Source organism: Larimichthys crocea, chromosome XVI, assembly GCF_000972845.2.
Source record: "Larimichthys crocea isolate SSNF chromosome XVI, L_crocea_2.0, whole genome shotgun sequence".
NCBI lineage: Eukaryota > Metazoa > Chordata > Actinopteri > Sciaenidae > Larimichthys > Larimichthys crocea.
This window is the reverse complement of record NC_040026.1, coordinates 17098621-17115504: the sequence shown is the minus strand read 5'-3', so window position 1 is coordinate 17115504 and position 16884 is coordinate 17098621. Positions and strand designations below refer to the sequence as shown.

The 16884-nt window shown below is 42.0% G+C and overlaps 1 protein-coding gene and 1 long non-coding RNA gene across 6 annotated transcripts in view; one reads left to right on the top strand and one right to left on the bottom strand.

The window, feature by feature from the left end:
* Window positions 1-16884, top strand: part of LOC113747859 (uncharacterized) — a 103847-nt gene that overhangs the window by 26224 nt on the left and 60739 nt on the right. For all 5 annotated transcript variants that reach the window (XR_003463955.1, XR_003463958.1, XR_003463957.1 and 2 more), the window contains exons 3-4: window positions 4906-4981; window positions 13464-13508. This is a non-coding gene — a long non-coding RNA (uncharacterized LOC113747859). The remainder of the gene's footprint in view (window positions 1-4905; window positions 4982-13463; window positions 13509-16884) is intronic.
* On the bottom strand, window positions 8357-11134 carry LOC109138653 (zinc finger protein 503). Its single transcript, XM_019259515.2, has 2 exons — window positions 10463-11134; window positions 8357-9944 (listed from the first exon to the last, which is right to left on the bottom strand). The coding sequence occupies exons 1-2, from the start codon at window positions 10715-10717 to the stop codon at window positions 8505-8507; spliced, it is 1695 nt and encodes a 564-aa protein (XP_019115060.1). The 5' UTR covers window positions 10718-11134; the 3' UTR covers window positions 8357-8504.

Genomic DNA, 16884 nt, shown 5'->3' with positions numbered 1-16884 from the left:
AGCATGCTAACGTGCTTACAAGATGCTGGTGTTATGCATAGTAGCATGCTAACATGTGCTGATTAGTAATAAACACAAAGAACAGTTGAGATTGATGCGAATGTCATTAGTTTGGCAGGTATTTGGTCATAAACCAAAGTTATGGACTAAATATTGGACAGATTTTGACTTAATGGCGGACTATATGAAGTATTCATCCTTTTGGGGCCATGGAAGTCTGTACAAAATTTCCTGGCAAGCCGCATATAAGTTGTGAATGCAACGGCAACAGTGCAACATTTTTCTAGAAACCGTAAACTGCTTTAAGGGGGAATAATTCTTTGACAGAAAATAGTTCCAGATAGTTTATATATATGATCTGGGTGAATACAACCCATATAATTATGATCCGATGTGACTCTGATTCACAATAAAACAACATTAAACTTCATAGGACATAAAGTCTTATGACAATACAAATGCTTCTTATTGTCAACAAATCCCAAGAAGAGACCAAAAGTATTTCCTGTGTGGCTGCAGACTGATATATCTTTAATCCCTTTGTGCCATATATCTCTATTGTTATCCAGCAACTTTTTTAAAAACACACTTATGAGCCTAACCAGACAATATGTTCCTTCGTTATGGACATCATAACATGGGAATTGTAGATTTATTTTCAGTGAAGCCGACACGCTGTCCTGCTGCTGTAGAGTCTCACTAGATCCCCAAATCCTCAGCTAAAAATATTCCCCAACAAATGCACGATGACTTCAATTAAAAGTTGGCTTAGAGTTTAGACTCGGTTCTGGTGCAACATTGTGAAATAGTGCACTTATTCATTTACTTCTTCTTGACCAATGCGCTTGTATTAATGATGCAGATCTGACACACATATATCACATTATTGTCTGTCTGGCATAATTATTTAGACGCAGATCTGGATTCTGATGCTATTAAAAAATATGTTTAGATTGAAATGTAAAAGTGTGTGATTTGTTTTGAAGCCTCGGGGGAGCTATGTTCTCTTGAATGAAGTCAAGATCGGAGTTCAGAAATCATGAATGTAGCTAAGAATGATTGTGGAGTCATGCTCACATGTGTGGGAGTAACGGAGACTGAAACCACATCTCAGGTCTCCTGTCAGTTGAAAATGAGTAATGTATTGCAGATCATAGCCTCGGGATAAAGCCTTATCTGAAGCAATGTTTGAAGGATATCAAAAACCAAGGATACCTCGAATTGACCCCTGTCATTTCCTTTGACAATGTATGTGCTTTATTTATTTTTTAAACTCTTTTGTGTTTTTTTTTCTTCCATATGAGCTCAGCTTTATGTTATACACAGCTATCCTCAGCCATCTGGTTTTCATTTCCTGCGAGGTTCAAGATGGTAGGAGAGTTTAAAAAAAGGAGCCTCGTTTGAACCGGGGGCTAATGTAGTCAGGATGGAATCTGTCACTCAGTCTATTGCATGTTGATGACTAAGGGCAGTTTCAGCTGTAAGCAGTCCGTGATTTATGGACACCGAGTGAACTCTTGTAAGCAAAAGCCAACTAGGAGTTCAGAGCGGCAACCGGGCCCTTTTTTGGCTGCGGCTCTCATGCATTTTCTTTCCATTCATGCCAAAGTATTTCGCACGGCAATTAGCTCCGTCCTCATTTGGGTCTGCAGTCCCACAGGGTTAGCAAAGCCATTTATCATCCTCAGGGCCTGGAACTCTGCAGCTCCGTCTCAGGTAGTTTTTGTAAACAGCCATTGGCCTGGGTCTTTTCATTTCACCAAATGAGAGGGAGATACAGTAGTTTTGAGGCTCTGCCATCCATCCGTCTGTCGAATGCTTTGCTTTTTCTCTACAGGTGTGAAGGCAAAAGGGAAATGTCATTTCACATGGCTCGTTTGTCATACGGTAACTACATAGTAAGAGTGAATAGAGTGATGACAACGTGGCCCCTTGCTCTTTTTTTTAGAGGGTCAACTGCATTTGGATTCGGAGCGTAGCGTGCGGACGGCACTAAAGAATACTCTGTAGATGGTTAAGGAGGAGGACGCTCAAAAGGAAAAAGGACTGGAGTTATTTTTTTTACGAACTTTAACGATATTAAGTCTTTTAGTGAGCAGAATTTATAGAGCCTTTTAATAGCAGACTTGACATTTAGCACATGTTTACACAGATACAGATGTAAGATATGTAACCTCGTTAGGCACACATTAGGGAACTATTCATGCTCTATGCTGATCTATGCCTTGAGTTATATTGAAACGTAAGTGTTGGCTTTGCTACAAGTATTTATATAGCTTCCAAATGCCTGTGGGGCGTCATTAAAACACATATTTGAGCAGGCAGAGCCATAAACATATGCTGGATACATTTTTGTGTTCTTAGCCGAAACGTCTTTGGAGGCAGCCAGGAGAATAATTGAAGTACAGTATGTGCATTTTTCTATTTTCACATCTATCCTTGGAGAGCCATTACTGTACAAAGAGCTTGCCAACTGATTCTGAATCCATCATTTGTTGAACCGATATATTGCAGTCTCTGTCTGCTTCTATGTCTTTATCAATCAGAATTAAGGAATTACATTAGGCTCTTTGGTTTTCTCCTGCTTAAGTGGAGTCACACTGCAGTGCAGGCCCAGGGGTTACAGGGAGTATCAGAGGGGACTAATTGTCAAGGTTATGTCTCAGCAGATGATTGATGTGGGGCCAGGCTGTTTTTGTCAGCCTGTCAGGTGGCTGGAATGTTTAATGTTCTCATTATTGGTTGCTCTGTTGTGTATATTTCTCTGTCAGCGCCGCTGAGCCATCTGAACTGCCAGAGCACTTCAAAGGCCTGCAGGTCATCCGTCTTCCTCCTGACGCCCTGAATGTTCAGCCTCAGCTGAGTGCTGGTGATTTGTTATGACTTGAGAGCCAGCTGACAGACAGGTCTCCTATAAAAAAACATGCACCCATTTCCCTTTTGTCGTGCAGTGAAAGCATCGCTGCTCCCGTAATGGAGGGAGGTGGTGGTGGTGGTGGCGAGGGGGCAACTGTCACAGGAGGCTGGCACCTGACAGTTGTGTCATCTCACTAATTTGCAGACAGGATGACTTGAAGTATTTTGTCTTCTTCTTTGCCTCAGTGTGGATTTTGGTTCTGGTGTCACATACTCTCACAGGTCACCATCTGCTGTGGAACGCCACAGGGGGAACAAAGCTGAAGTGGGACCACTATATTAAGGCACATTTTCATATTCATCATTAGTCCAGGGCCCGGTACATGCGATGGCACTGAGTAGAGAGCATCGCAGCAAGAATGCTGATGGCTGCAAAGCCCAGTCATGCAGTAAAAAGTGAGAGGTGAGGTGCTGAAGACAAGAGGAGGGAAAACAGAATCCAAATCTCAATTCTTTTCCCAGGCCCTTTTGCATGATTGATTGTTTTCTGCTGATCTAATTTTGGATCATACAAAAACAGTCCATTTGTCTTAAAGAAAAATGATGTGCCACATGGTGCAGATGGAAATTTTCTTTTTTCTTTTTTTTTTTGAAAGCTGAAAAAGATTAAAGAGAAACTCTGCTCCTCAGCTCTAATCACGAGCTGTAGATTACTCTGTCGATTTAACCAGATGGCAGGCTCGATTCTGCAGGCCCTCCTGTATATTAATGAACAGCAGTCTGTTATATTTGACTTAGGTAAGTGAAACGTCCATCACCTGTAATGGTCTGCCAGCTGGCATTATGCATTTTGCACCACTTTGGGTCCACGTGGCATTTTTCATTTGCACTTGTTATTGAAGGAACATTTTTGTTCCCTGCTATTTTCCATCGACACTGTTCTGGTAAATATATATATATATATATATATTATATTTATATTTTTTCACCAGGAAGAAAAGTGTTCAAGTTGTGTCCACAGCTAATTTCCTCTCATAGGTCAAGGCAATAATTCGGGCACTAAAACTGTCGCGCTGGGCGAAGCACACAAGTTCGATAGTAACTTGATTAAGTTAGCCTGTCGACATGACTGCAAACACGGCAATACAGTATGTTAACAAACCTAATAATAGGAAAGGGGGAGATAAAGTGAAGGGGATGGCTGCACAATTTCTGTCCAGTCTTGTGTGTATGTGTGTGTGTGCTACAAAGAGATGCTGACCTTAAAGAAAAGCTTGTGTTTATTATTAGTGTGCAGCATAATGTTTTCTTTGTCTTCTTCCTCTGCTGGCTCTACAAAAAGAATTTTATTTGTTTATGATCGTATCAGATGTTCTTCTCATTGGCTGCCTGCTCGGTGCATTTAAGACTACTTTGCTGAAGAAACTGATTGTCTTTGTCTCAGAATGTCAGTCTGAAGGGACTGCAGAAAACTCAAAGAGGCAATGAACACATGTTTGCCAGCCCGAGCACCCAGAAACTCCCTACATGAATATGCCAAGCCTAATTTTAAACCAACAGCGGGGGAACTTTGGCTGCGTTTCCCAACCAGAGAGCACGAACAGCGCGGAAGCACAATGCCAGCATGTCATACATTTAAACACTGTTAAATTAAAGGCTGTTTACTGTTCTCAGAGGCCATTCATCTTACTCAACGTTAGTCTGCTGCTCGCAAATTTGTCAGTAAGAGCTTCCACATGCCAAGACGAGGAGGGGTAAAAGTTGGGGTTATCAGAGGAGGGTTTTCATAGCGCATAGTCTCTTCAGTCAGCCTGTAGTTAATTAGCCACCTCCACACAATAAGGCCATAAGTCATTAATCACCCGGACCCGAGCAGAAGTCGACTCACTATGAGCAAGACGTTTGGAGACAAAAAGTTTGCCGCCTATGACAGACTTCAAAATGGCCCCTGTCAGTGGTGTGTAAATTATAGGGCATGTTGAGTGCTGAAAGACAAGGGCCCACTGTTTAACTCACTGTTGCTCTTTCCTTTGCTTTGTGTGTTGACAGACTCTCTTCAAGGGAAAATTCCCCTTTCCTCCGTTTTCCATCGGCCGCCTCATAACTCAAAAAGACACACTTTATTGTAAGTATGCTGAACACACAGACAAGTTATCCACATTAGGATAATCTCAAGCTCACTTCCTTCATTTTATGATGCCTCGCTAGTGTTGATGGAAGAAGCTCCAAAGGTCAGCGGCACAGTGAAGCCCAGCTTTAACTTTGCGTTCCTACTGTTTACTTTGCTTGTCAAAGGGAGGAAATGATGGAGTGATGATAAATATGGGGCTTGTTTGGAGAAGCCAAAGCCTTTCTCTTGCAAACATAAACCACCATGTTTCTCTGGATGATGGAAGACACACTTCTCAGCTGATTGAACATGAAAAAGGTCATTGGTTTTTCCTTTTTGCGTCTGTAAACAGAGATCCGCTTGCCTTGCCAGAGTACATAAGCATTGAGGAAGATTTATTCAAAGCAGCAAACGTTTATGTAACAATGGGGAAATCCCTCGCATGGATCATTAATACAGCTGACAAAAGGGTGTTAAATTCATTATATGACCACAACATGTGTAACAAGTGTTTGAAAGCTTGATGTATGTATTTGATATATTAATCTATTTCTTAAAAGTCACAGTCAACTGTGAGGAGGAACGGTGGTGATGTCTACCTCCTTCATTCGACCACAGACAGGGCAACACATGGCGTGCAGCTGTGCAAAAAGTGACCATTTTTAACACCGACGTGTCTGCGATGGACCACGCTGTGCTGATCTGTTCCCCCTCAGGTGAAAGGCCATGTGTCTTCAGTTCAAAGCAGAACAGGTGGGGCCAACTCTGTGATTCAACATGCACTCACAAAGCTGTCCAGTGTCTCGTGCCCTGACAGTATTTCACATCCAAACATGTGGGAAAGACATCCTCTGGTAATGATTGATAGACTTTAACATGGTCGGGTAGATGTATGCGAAGCCTACCGAGTCAATGTCATAAACAGACGTACCAATTACCTCTATACATATGATGCAGCATGACCTCGATGGCTGCAGGAGCTCCATAATTCAGTTGACTTTTTCTACGATCAAGACAAAATGTATGATATAGATTCAAACTGTTGGTGCACCCACTCACTCTCCATGGCAAAATGATGAATGGATACAGTACAGTTTTATAAATACCGGCTGCACAGGTCGTCCCACAAAACTCATGTTGAACAACTTGAACATAAACTTTAAATAAATTGAATTTAATTCTTACTCTGGAGATTTCTCCTTCAGAAAAACAACATCATATTTTTCAGTTGCTGTCTGAGTTGACAACATATTTAAGCATGTTTTTTATCTTTAAAGTTGAATTCAAAACTAATGACTGCAGATTATAACATATGCAGGAGCCACTGTGAAAACTAAAGTCCCCTTATTCAGCATTTAGATGCAGTATATAGCCACGTGATAACCGGTATGTAAATATAGTTGTATATAGACATAATGACACCTTTCTTAGTGCCAATTAATGTCCATTATGTGTTTATAAATCAGCCTCCACTTACAGGTGCCCACAGGTGGACTTATTGTTGTAGAGAAATAATAAATAAACATTTATATCTGCTTACACCTACATTACAGAGAGTTATAAAGATTTATTAAATGTTTTTATGGAGCTTATAAATATTAAATGGGGTCAAGGTGACGCTTATTCTTCTGAGGGACTTTACTGATATTTTTAATAATTTGTACTTTCTCTCTTTGTGTGTAATGACTGTTTTATGAGACTGACTTGTGTCACTTTTGTGTCTATAATTCATAATTTTGCTTGTAATTTGTAGTTCTTCCTTCAAAAACAGACTTCCTGTATAAAAAATATGAATATTATCAGAGCAATCACTTGAGACTGTTAATAATATTCAATATTGCAAGCAATTTAGTCCTCATGTAACAAGCACTGACCTTATGTCTATGACTATATTCGAAATAATAGCAACTGATGCTAGAAAATCAAATCTGCTGAATAATATATTGGCTGGTTTCTCCGTTCATACACGTGAATTTCTGCTGCGGCGTCACGCGTCAGTTAAATGTGGGGAAATTCTGTTCAGAGAGCTTAATCTCATTTGTTCACATCACACACGACGTGCTGTTTGTAAATGAAAAAAGATCCATCACATATGATCTTCACTGGCTTCATGGCTGACTGGCTGCAGCGCTGAATTGTGGGTTAGGGGGCTTTATTACCATTCATCACCGAGCTATGTTTAGGACTCATCTACATGAAGGATGTGTGGATTTGATGAATATGACATCTGACCGTTAATGATGGTGATTTTATTGCCAGAGAACAGCCTGATTTACTGAGGACGGATAATGACACTGCTGGCTTGATTTAGTTGACTTGTTTTAAAGGGGCTGATTAAATAGTTTAGGCCTCGCTTTATTTCATGCTCTCTGCTTCATGGCTTCATTACAGCGATCACATAAGCTGTGGAAACGTCACACATCTGGTGTCATCGTAAATCTTTGTTTAGAGGAGCACCACGCTGATATCAGTAGCTTCTCTGTTTTCGTTAATGAAACAATAATGCATGACCTCGTGATTGAGAAGATTCAGCATGTTTTGATGAGCCATAGAGATAATGCATCTGAACACACACACACTCACACACACACACACACTGTACATACTGTAGCTACGGCACCGAGGCCTGTGAGTGCTTTCAGCTTCTTGTCACTATGAGTTAATGAAACAAAGACATGCGTGCCTACAGAAGCTTCACTATGATCTCATGTTAAATATAAAAACATGCAAAAAGTTTCGCGGAGATGCTTTGCCAGCCTCAAGGTAGCACCAAAACATAAGAACAACTTTCTGAATAATATAAAAGGAGTTAGATTTCTCCATTAAATATATTTTTATATGCACTATATTGACCCATCAAGCCTAGAATCTTATTATACAGCCAAAACAAAATTAAAAAAGTAAAAACTAAATAAAAAATAAGTTCAATTCCTCTTATTAAATCTTAAATAAAGCTTTTTGACCTGGTTTGACCTGACTGGTAATCAGTGTGTGTGGGTGTGACTTCTCTGGTATTAAAAAAATAAAACAGTTTCACAGCCTGTCTGAAGCTTTAAAAAAAACAAACAGGTCAGGTCTAAACTGGCTTCATGAAACCACAAAAATAAATCAATGACAATTCAGAAGAAGCTGCTTTGATTGATTTTTCCACATCCATCATTCTGTCAAATCACTCCTCAGTTCTCGGAGTGAGGCGCTATTTAAATATATATATTTTTTTGCAGGACTAACAGTTGAATCAGCATAAAGAATAAAATCCATATCACTTACAAAAGGTCCCATTAAATTTGCACACACAGACTAAAAGAAAAAAATAACTTCTCGGTGCACAGCAGTTAAACAAAACACAATAATCTCTCCTGTGTAAAATAATGCACATTGAGTCTTTTCAAAGTTATATTATTTTTTATTTTTAGTCACGCTTGAAGCTATCGCAAATAAATACACCGATCCCCACATGGATCCAGTCCCTGCATGAAGTACAATATAAAACTCATTGGGCCTAAATCTCCTTTTATAAATGTATAATTCTTTGTCTCTACTGGTATCCTAAGGCCGATGCTGTTGTCAGTCTTTGTCCGTACAAGGCGTACGGGGAGTAATAAGCCCCTGTGGCCGCGGGCACCGGCACCGGGGCCCCGGTGGGCAGAGGGCTCTTTGAATAAGGGTGGTAGCGGCTGCTCAGTCCGAGATGGTGATGTGGGCCCCTGAGAGCCAGTGTGCCGGGGCTGCCCGGGCTGCCATTAGGAGGCATATGCATGTGACAAGCCATAGCAGCGGCGGCAGCGGCGTTGGCGAGAGAAGATGACCCCGGGTACCCAGATATCAACTTCTCCGTACCCGCAAAGGCCGTGTGAGTCCGCAAGTGACCGAGAAGCTCTTCTGAGGAGGAAAAGCGCTTATCGCAAGGTCCGTTAGCAGACACCCAGTTACACACGTGCGGCAGGGGGTCATTGGGCAACATAAACCCATAAGGATACAAGGGATGTCCGCTGAAAGACGGGGCCGAGGAGTGCACGCTGTGTAACGGATGCGTCGGGTACATGAGCGGGTATCCAGACTTGAGCGCGGAGGCGGCCGCGGCTGCAGCCGCAGCAGAGTCGTGTGCGCAATTGGCGCTGGATGCGCCGGACAAATGGCTCGTGCAGTGGTAGCTCAGGCAGTAGGGGTCTCGACACAGACTAGCAGACATAAGAGACGGCGGGGACGCTCCAGCTAAGGGACTCGTCCCTGCTTTACTGCATCCCAGTGAGCTGGCAGCAGCAAATTGCGCACTTAAAAGCTGACTGCTGGATTTGGTGGGGTCAAGGTTCATTCCATGAGGGAGGAACGGCTGCGGGTAACCGGCATAGGCACCCGCTAAACTTCCAGGATAGGAAATGCCTGCAGGTGGTAAGGGGAAAACTGTATGACCGGGCTTATACGGGGAAACTGGGGCCACCAGTCCAGAACCGAGGACGGAGGAGGACGAAGAGGTTACAGATGTTGAGTCTGATGTAACAGTCTTGGATCCAGATGTGTTCTCCTGATGTTGGCTGCTATCAGAGGTAATTCCACTTATCCTATGGCTGCCATTACTCTCTGTCGTACTGCTTTTATTGCTATCAGACTCCTTCTTTTCCTCCTTGTCCCCCGCTTTGCCTTCAGCCGGCAGTGGAGACACTGAGGTGCAGGAGCTGGGGCTGCCTGTCCTTGGGGTGAACGGCTGGCAGGTGGCGCTAGGCACTCGGAAACTGGTTTTATCTCCACTGAGGCTGCTGCTCGAGTCCTTCTTCTCCGACGATTTGGAGTAAGGTTTGAAGCTAGATTTGTCGTCGGCTCCGATGTCGCTCATTTTTAGCGGACCGGATTTGGTCTCTTTGTCACTAGATCCATTTGAGGTCACAGAGGACAGTTTGGAGGAGGACGGCGGGTCGGGTTTGCCGATCTGAGAGCACGTTTGAGCCAAGAGAGCCAGAGGACTTTTCTTGGCATCCAGCTGTGAAATAAAACAAAATTACAATTAATAAAATATGTAAAAAAAACACCCGTACATATGGTTTGTGGTAAAATGGCACACATGAGCGTTCCGCGTAGTTTACGCATTGCGCATAAACTTATCTCGGGATGAAACTCAAAACAACTCAGCGTAATGGGCTTGTAAAGAGGGAACATACACACAGAGCTGACTCGAGATAAGACTGTACAACTGCCACGCGTCGACATCACAAACATGGGCATCAATTTGCTTCAACAAGGTCATTAATTTTCACAGCGAGTCCAAATATTATTTTTACGCAGACAAAAAAAAATCTGGAACTCGAAAATAAGATCTAAAAATCACACCAGGAGGGTGTTATTCGACAGAGCAAGCTCTGTTTATTACACAATCTGAATAAAATCTGGTTTGTCGTCAGTTATTGACCCAATTTGTCCACAACATCCAGCCGATTGGAATGCCTCCAGTGATTTCACTTGCGCAAACACATTTTTAAAAAAAATTACGTCTATGCTTACCTCGATGGGACTGACAGGAGTGGACGGTAACGGCTGAAGGTACTCCGGGTGTAAAAGGTGTCCTGCCCGTGCCGTAAGCATTTTCAAAACCTTAATGGGAAGACGACTGGCTTGGCGAGAAGGGTCCGCGGGATGGACGGAGTTGTGAAAGGATAGCTGGTTGATCTTCACTGCGCCCTTCTCCCCCGAGGAGCCGCTCTCCCACGCTGGATTCGTGCTATTTCTCAGGACAGAGACCGTGGGCGATGTGCTCATGACCCAATTCTCGTGGAAATGGTTGAGAAATACATGTGTAAGGAGTAAATAAAGCCAACACTTAACAAAAAAATCAAAATAAAAAAGACGGTCGGACGGTTAAAGCCTTTTTTTTGCCAGAGATCAAAAAGAAACAATGTTAAATCCTTTTAAAAGAGACGCGCAGTGTGAGAGCAGAATCCGTGCGTAATACTGCCGCGTTGCTTCATCCCCGGCGTCGCTCTGACTTGTGTGGCTGCGGGTCCGAGAGCTCACTCTGTTGGTTTACGTGAGATCACGTCCAGGAGAGAGATCACTCCGCCTCCCTCTCGGAGCAGAATTAGTCCCGCAGATCACAGCCCTTCTTGCCGCCTCCCAATCAAAAAGAGATCCAGAGGTGATCGGAGGGTCGACTCAATGTGACGTTTGCTCTTCACACGGATGTGTAGATCACATTTCACCCACTCCGTGCGCTTTTAATTTGGACTTTTTTTTTTTTTTTTTTAAATATCTGCGTCTTTGCGTAATTGGCGCTTGGACGCATGCGCTGCCCCTGTATCCCGTGTGTGTGTGGGGTTTTGGGGACGGTGGACTGTGACAGCAAAAGGGATAAAAATGAGCAAATAAGCCATTTTTATATAAAATGAGAACACGATCTATTTTAATGAACATATTTTAATGCAGACAGCAGAGTCAGAAAATTCGTTTATTATAAGAAAAGAAGAAAATTGACACTTCTGGCCAAAATATTGTATATTTACACTCCTCTTTTTTAACTTCACTAGGTCATTTTGAGCTCATTTTCTTTTGATAACTCGACTGCAATTAGGAAACCGCAGTTCAGCCCACCTGATTGCCTGCTCCGTGCAAGAAATTTACGAAAAGAGACCTCTGCACGCACGATAGTGACTCATTAATGGATAGCTTGTGAGTCTAGACGACTAGAATCGCTTTTTTTTCTCTGGGTTAGGTATTCACTTCCAACGTGCACCGATATCCATCGGCATGTTTCACATTTTCTGCAACTTTCTCCTCTCAATAACGCAGCCTGTCATCTGTCAGTTCCCTGTCCTGCACGCCAGTTATCTGTCAGCTGTCAGAGTTTTTTTTTTTTTTTTCCATCTCTCTCCCTCAGTCAGATTCAGGTCAACTATTGTAAAGCGAATCCATGAGAAGAAGAAGAAGAAGGAGTCTCCCCCTCTCACTCCTCCATCATAATTCAGGCCTGTTTGTCTGGTAAAACTCCAAAAAACTGCGATTTGTTTAATTGCAGATAAGCTATGAGGCAGTTGTACAGAGCCTTAATTGTGCAGACATATATTTAATAGCATGTCGGTTTATTGTGTCTTGGAAATCAAAAAACATTCCTCCACATTTCCGCCAGTTTCAAGCCAAAGAAAATCCTTTTTTAAAATTTTATTCCAAAAGCGCCTAAAAACCCCTCCTGTGGCTGCCATTAATCATTTAAAGCTTCCACATTTCTTCCCATCGAAATAGACCCACTTATCTTATTACTCAATAGCCTATAAATGTCTTGCTGATCAGGCGAAAGTTAAACATATGCAAGTGTTTTTTGATTGATAACAGGGGGGCTGTTTTCGGCAACGGCTGTCAGGCTCTGACACAGCGCTTTGAGTTATTAGGGCAGAGAAGGGCGACCATAAATTTCGACCGTCAGGCAAAAACTCCTTTATTGTGGACGTGATGGATGGCTCGCCGCGGCAGACACCAAATTCTCGGCTTTATCCTTAAATGGCTGCACATTTTTTCGTCGCCGCAATTCATTACTTTTAAACAGAAAAGCTTGAAATCTCCTGCTAGTATTTCACACAAGGACACGTTTATGAATCACCCAGAGTCCGTGCAAACACAACCGTTTACAAGCAAGGGTTTAGGCTGTACTTCAAGTGAAGTGATTATACAGAAAACAAGCCTCTGTCTGGGCTGTACATTTGAAGATTAATTATTAATATTGTCATTAATTGATTCACTTTTTCCCCCGTTTTTTTTAAAGGTGTCTCAGAGCTCGTGTTCTGTCATGAATTCAGCATGTCAGAACTTTTACAAATAAAAACAGAGTTTTCTTATGTATGCTGTCTTTTCATTTATTTATAAACATGTGAAAAATGTGTTCACTACATATGTTTTCAGTAGTAAAAACCTTTTATTTTATTTTATTTATTTTATTTTTTTCCCCCACAGATTTATATTATTGGCCATCTGCTGTCCTTATATTTACCCTTGTCCTTGGCCAAAGAAAATACAAAATGATAAACAAAACAGTACAGTAAACACCACACAGGCTGGCAAAAAAGAACCTATAAATCGTTCTTTGGTTCTTGAAAGGACAAAGTTATATTTTTCCTCTTAAAGTTTTTTTTTGTTCTTTCTTTGAATTAATTCACAAAGTCTAAATGAGATAATGCTCCACCTGCCTGCAGTACTGTTTTATGTACAGCACAGAAAGAACACCTTAAATGTGTGTTGGAGACAGCAGTTTATCATCGGAGATGATTAAAAATTGAAAATAACGGCAATTAGAGTCACAGAGGCAGGAGCTGCTATAATGACTGTGTTGTATAATGTATAATTGTATAATGCGTACTGTATAATTCAGGTCTGCAAGTAGGATGATTACTGCAGGGTTGATTAAACAAATGTATGCATGTGATACAGTCAGTTTTAATATAATTTTGAGCTCTTTTGTTAATATTTGTTCCATGAAATAATAACTGACCCCACGATGTAAACATCCTTTCTTTTCTAGTCATTTTGGAGGCAGCAGTGGAAGATTTGCCCAAACGGCATGAAGGTAAGTCACTGCTCCAGTCTTATTATTTTGCTCTCTTAAGACTTGAATGTGCACATTAAAAACATCACAAAAGATCTGGAACTATTATTAAAAAGAAATGACCAAAACTCAGGTGCAAAAGCCCTCTTGGTGTATAGCTTTCAAAAAAAGGATATAGTCGATAAATGCGACATTATAATGTCGAGCAAATGGAATAAGAAATTCCCCCGACATGACAGGAAAATTCACCTTGTGGCAGCCGGCGCAGGGCGCACCACGTCAGCAGCCAGACAGGCCGACTGGATCTGACAGGTAAAAAGGGGAGATGATGGTTAGAAGGTGCTATTGTTTCATGCCGCTTTCTTGACCTGTCAGGTCCTGGTGCAGAGGCCTGGATCGAGGACCTCCTTGTCACATGCAAACAGTCTTAAAAGGCCGTTATCCAGAGTATGGTGATTGCTCCTGTTTAATTGATTTGCTTTGCACTGAGGCCTGTCACATTAATAATGGTTAAGTACAGCCCCAGTGTGTCACCCAGAGTGGTGCGTCTATCGGGAAATTAACAGCCTTAACTAACTGCTGTCTGTGAGGCAAGAACTGTGTGAGCATATGAGATGCAGCTTCATACTGGAACTATGGTATTCATCATAACTGCTCTCTGTTGATGTGCACACATATGTATTTTTAAAAACCTGCTACAGTTTGACCTCTCCGTTTAAGTAGCTCTATATATGGGTATATTATATCCCCATCTCATTATGAACTATCATCCAGAGTAAAACAGAGAGCCGCACTGACAAGTAAATGGTGCTGAGTGAATGAGACTCAGATTACACTCTCCACCACTTCACAGGAGCCTTTGACAGGTTACAGTAGACATTAAGACTCTCTGATATTTCCATGACTGACTGACAGGTTGAAATTGCTCCCATCACCTTGATAGCATAGTAATGCACCTTGCATGTGGACTGTCTTTAAAGTGCAGGAAATTAGACTCCAAGTTGAGAGTCGCCTTTCAACCAAATATGACAAGAAAATAGACTGCTTTTCTTCTGCGCCCAGAGAGGGAAAAAAAGGCCCCACAGAAGCTGGCACAGAATAAGAGGTTATAGGAGAAAGTGTCAGGAAGTATTACAGATATTATGTGTTTAAGACAGGACATTTCAGATACTTAGAAGTCATACCCATTCCCCCTGACTACACCCAAGATACCAACCCCCTTTTCCCATCTGCGTCAAATACTGCAGCGTTGACTTCATTTGCAAGAGCTCAACCCGGAGCTGACATGAAGAACTTGCACTATCTCGCCGGAAGTCAGACGGCGGGAGCGCAGCATGACGGAGAGAGTTAGAAAAGTTGAGGTGCAGCCAAGATTGCGACGGTGAAGGGTCTTTTTCACGTTGTCTTCTCAATTAGTTAAAGCTGGTCAGGAGTAGGAAGTAAAGCCTGCAAAGATTATATGCTGTCGTCCACTTTGCCATCAGGTAGATGAGGATCCCGGCGGGTTTGTAGTCATGCTGTAGAGAAGAGTTAACTTCACCTGCCCTCCCCTGTTAGCGGCTCAATTCAACCTGACAGCTGCCATATTACCGGTTCAGAACTTTGTAGAAACTTCAAGAAGCTCCATTAAGACCTACTGTACCGTACTTGTCAAGTAGCTTTACGTAAAAAAAAAGAAGTGCGATCGTGTTCGCGTTTTGATGACGTATGACTTTATTTTTATCATCAAAGAATGTGTTGATTTGTTTTTCTTCAATCAACCGATCCAACCTGTCAATCATGATTTCCTTCATCCCAATTTGATGTCTTTTAAATTGCTTGTTTTGACTATCAAAACCCCAAATATTCATTTTACAATGATATAAAGCAGCAATGAAGCTGGAAACAGAGAATGTTTGGCATTGGATAAATTACCAGTTATCATAATTGTTGTTGTTAAATTTTCTGTCAGCCTACTAATCGATTAATCGACTAATTGTTGCGACCACCTTGCCGTCTTCATTTATTCAAATAACGAGTTAAAAAGACACCAAGCACCGCTGTGCATTTGTTTGTGAGGGTGTAAAATCAACATTCTCCACATCGACACGCATGCGGAGCATGTGAGCGGATCCCTCACATTTACTTGTCTAGATTTAATTTATGGAGCCTAAGCTGGGAGTGAAAATGTACAGGTAGGGTGTTATGACACTGGAAGCACAGTGCAGGTCGGGATGAATGTCTGTGATGGGCAGATTATTCAGACTAAAGTAGGCCTAAAGAATGATCTTGTCACATTTCACAGGCAGGATTAGGGATACACAGGAGGAGCGCTTCAGTCAGGAATTAGCGTCATGTGGTCGGCTGGAGACAAGTATGCGAGGAATTTGCCGAGACAGGCTTGGACACTTACTGCTCCATTTGTCTACTTAGTGATCAAATACCGAGGTTGATGGTTATTTCTCTGTCGTTTGTGGTTTATGTGATATGTGTTCATGTGTATGTTTCCACATTGGATGAATTTCAGAGATCAGCAACACCCTGTGGACACCTAGAACCATGCTCATTTAGCCTCTCTTCACACCACATGTAATTATACATATACATTTAGAATATAACATTAGATACAGCACATGATGCTGTGCGTGTAGCCGGTAGCAGCACCTACTATATTTGTGGCTTTGCATTTTAAATGGAAGCGAGTGTTGAGTGTCTTCAGGCTATCAGAATGAGCTATTACCACGATGATTGAAGAGTGAGGGAGCGCACGAGCTAAAAGACAAAGTAGAAGAGGCCTGACAAATGAAATCAAACTTCATAAGACCTGCCAGTGGTGTCAGTTGTTATCCATATCTCAAGCGCATAATATGGTACTGCAACGCAGCGTACTGCCTTCTCATCTGTCGGCTCAAATTCATCACATTCTCGACTGTTTCTTTTAAGTCACAAGTGTCAGTGTGAAGAGGAGTCTTAATTGACAACTGAGTGGCACAGACGTGGACCGCTGCCTTTATTTTGGTGCCAAGAAGGGTTGTGTTGTTTTGATGAGCTATTATTGGCAGAAGCCAGTAGCAGATAGCAGTCGGCCTGGAAATGGGAAGTGACATCAGACAGAGAGGAGCTTGTCATTGTCTTCAGGCGAGTTCAGTCTCGCTGTAAGTTAGGAACAGCCTGTTGAAATGTCACTCAGCTTGCTTTTTTTAAAATCTTTCGAGATGAGGAATTTGGGTTAATTTGGTGAAATTTTAGATGCAATTATTTCGACATTAGCCATCCTGATTTTGAATAGCTGAAACAAGTTGGCGTGGTTTCAAAGAAGATTCTCTCTGGTAAATTAGATTTATTATATTAAACATAGAAAGCTATCGCAACCCTCCAGCCTTCATATGAAGCACATTTTAGATGTGCTGCAGGGGTT

Bases quoted from the DNA above. Each gene is read 5' to 3' on its own strand.
- LOC109138653 (XM_019259515.2), bottom strand. From the start codon at position 10,717: ATGAGCACATCGCCCACGGTCTCTGTCCTGAGAAATAGCACGAATCCA. The intron at 9,945-10,462 runs GTAAGCATAGAC...TTTATTTCACAG, and splicing joins CTCCTGTCAGTCCCATCGAG to CTGGATGCCAAGAAAAGTCC.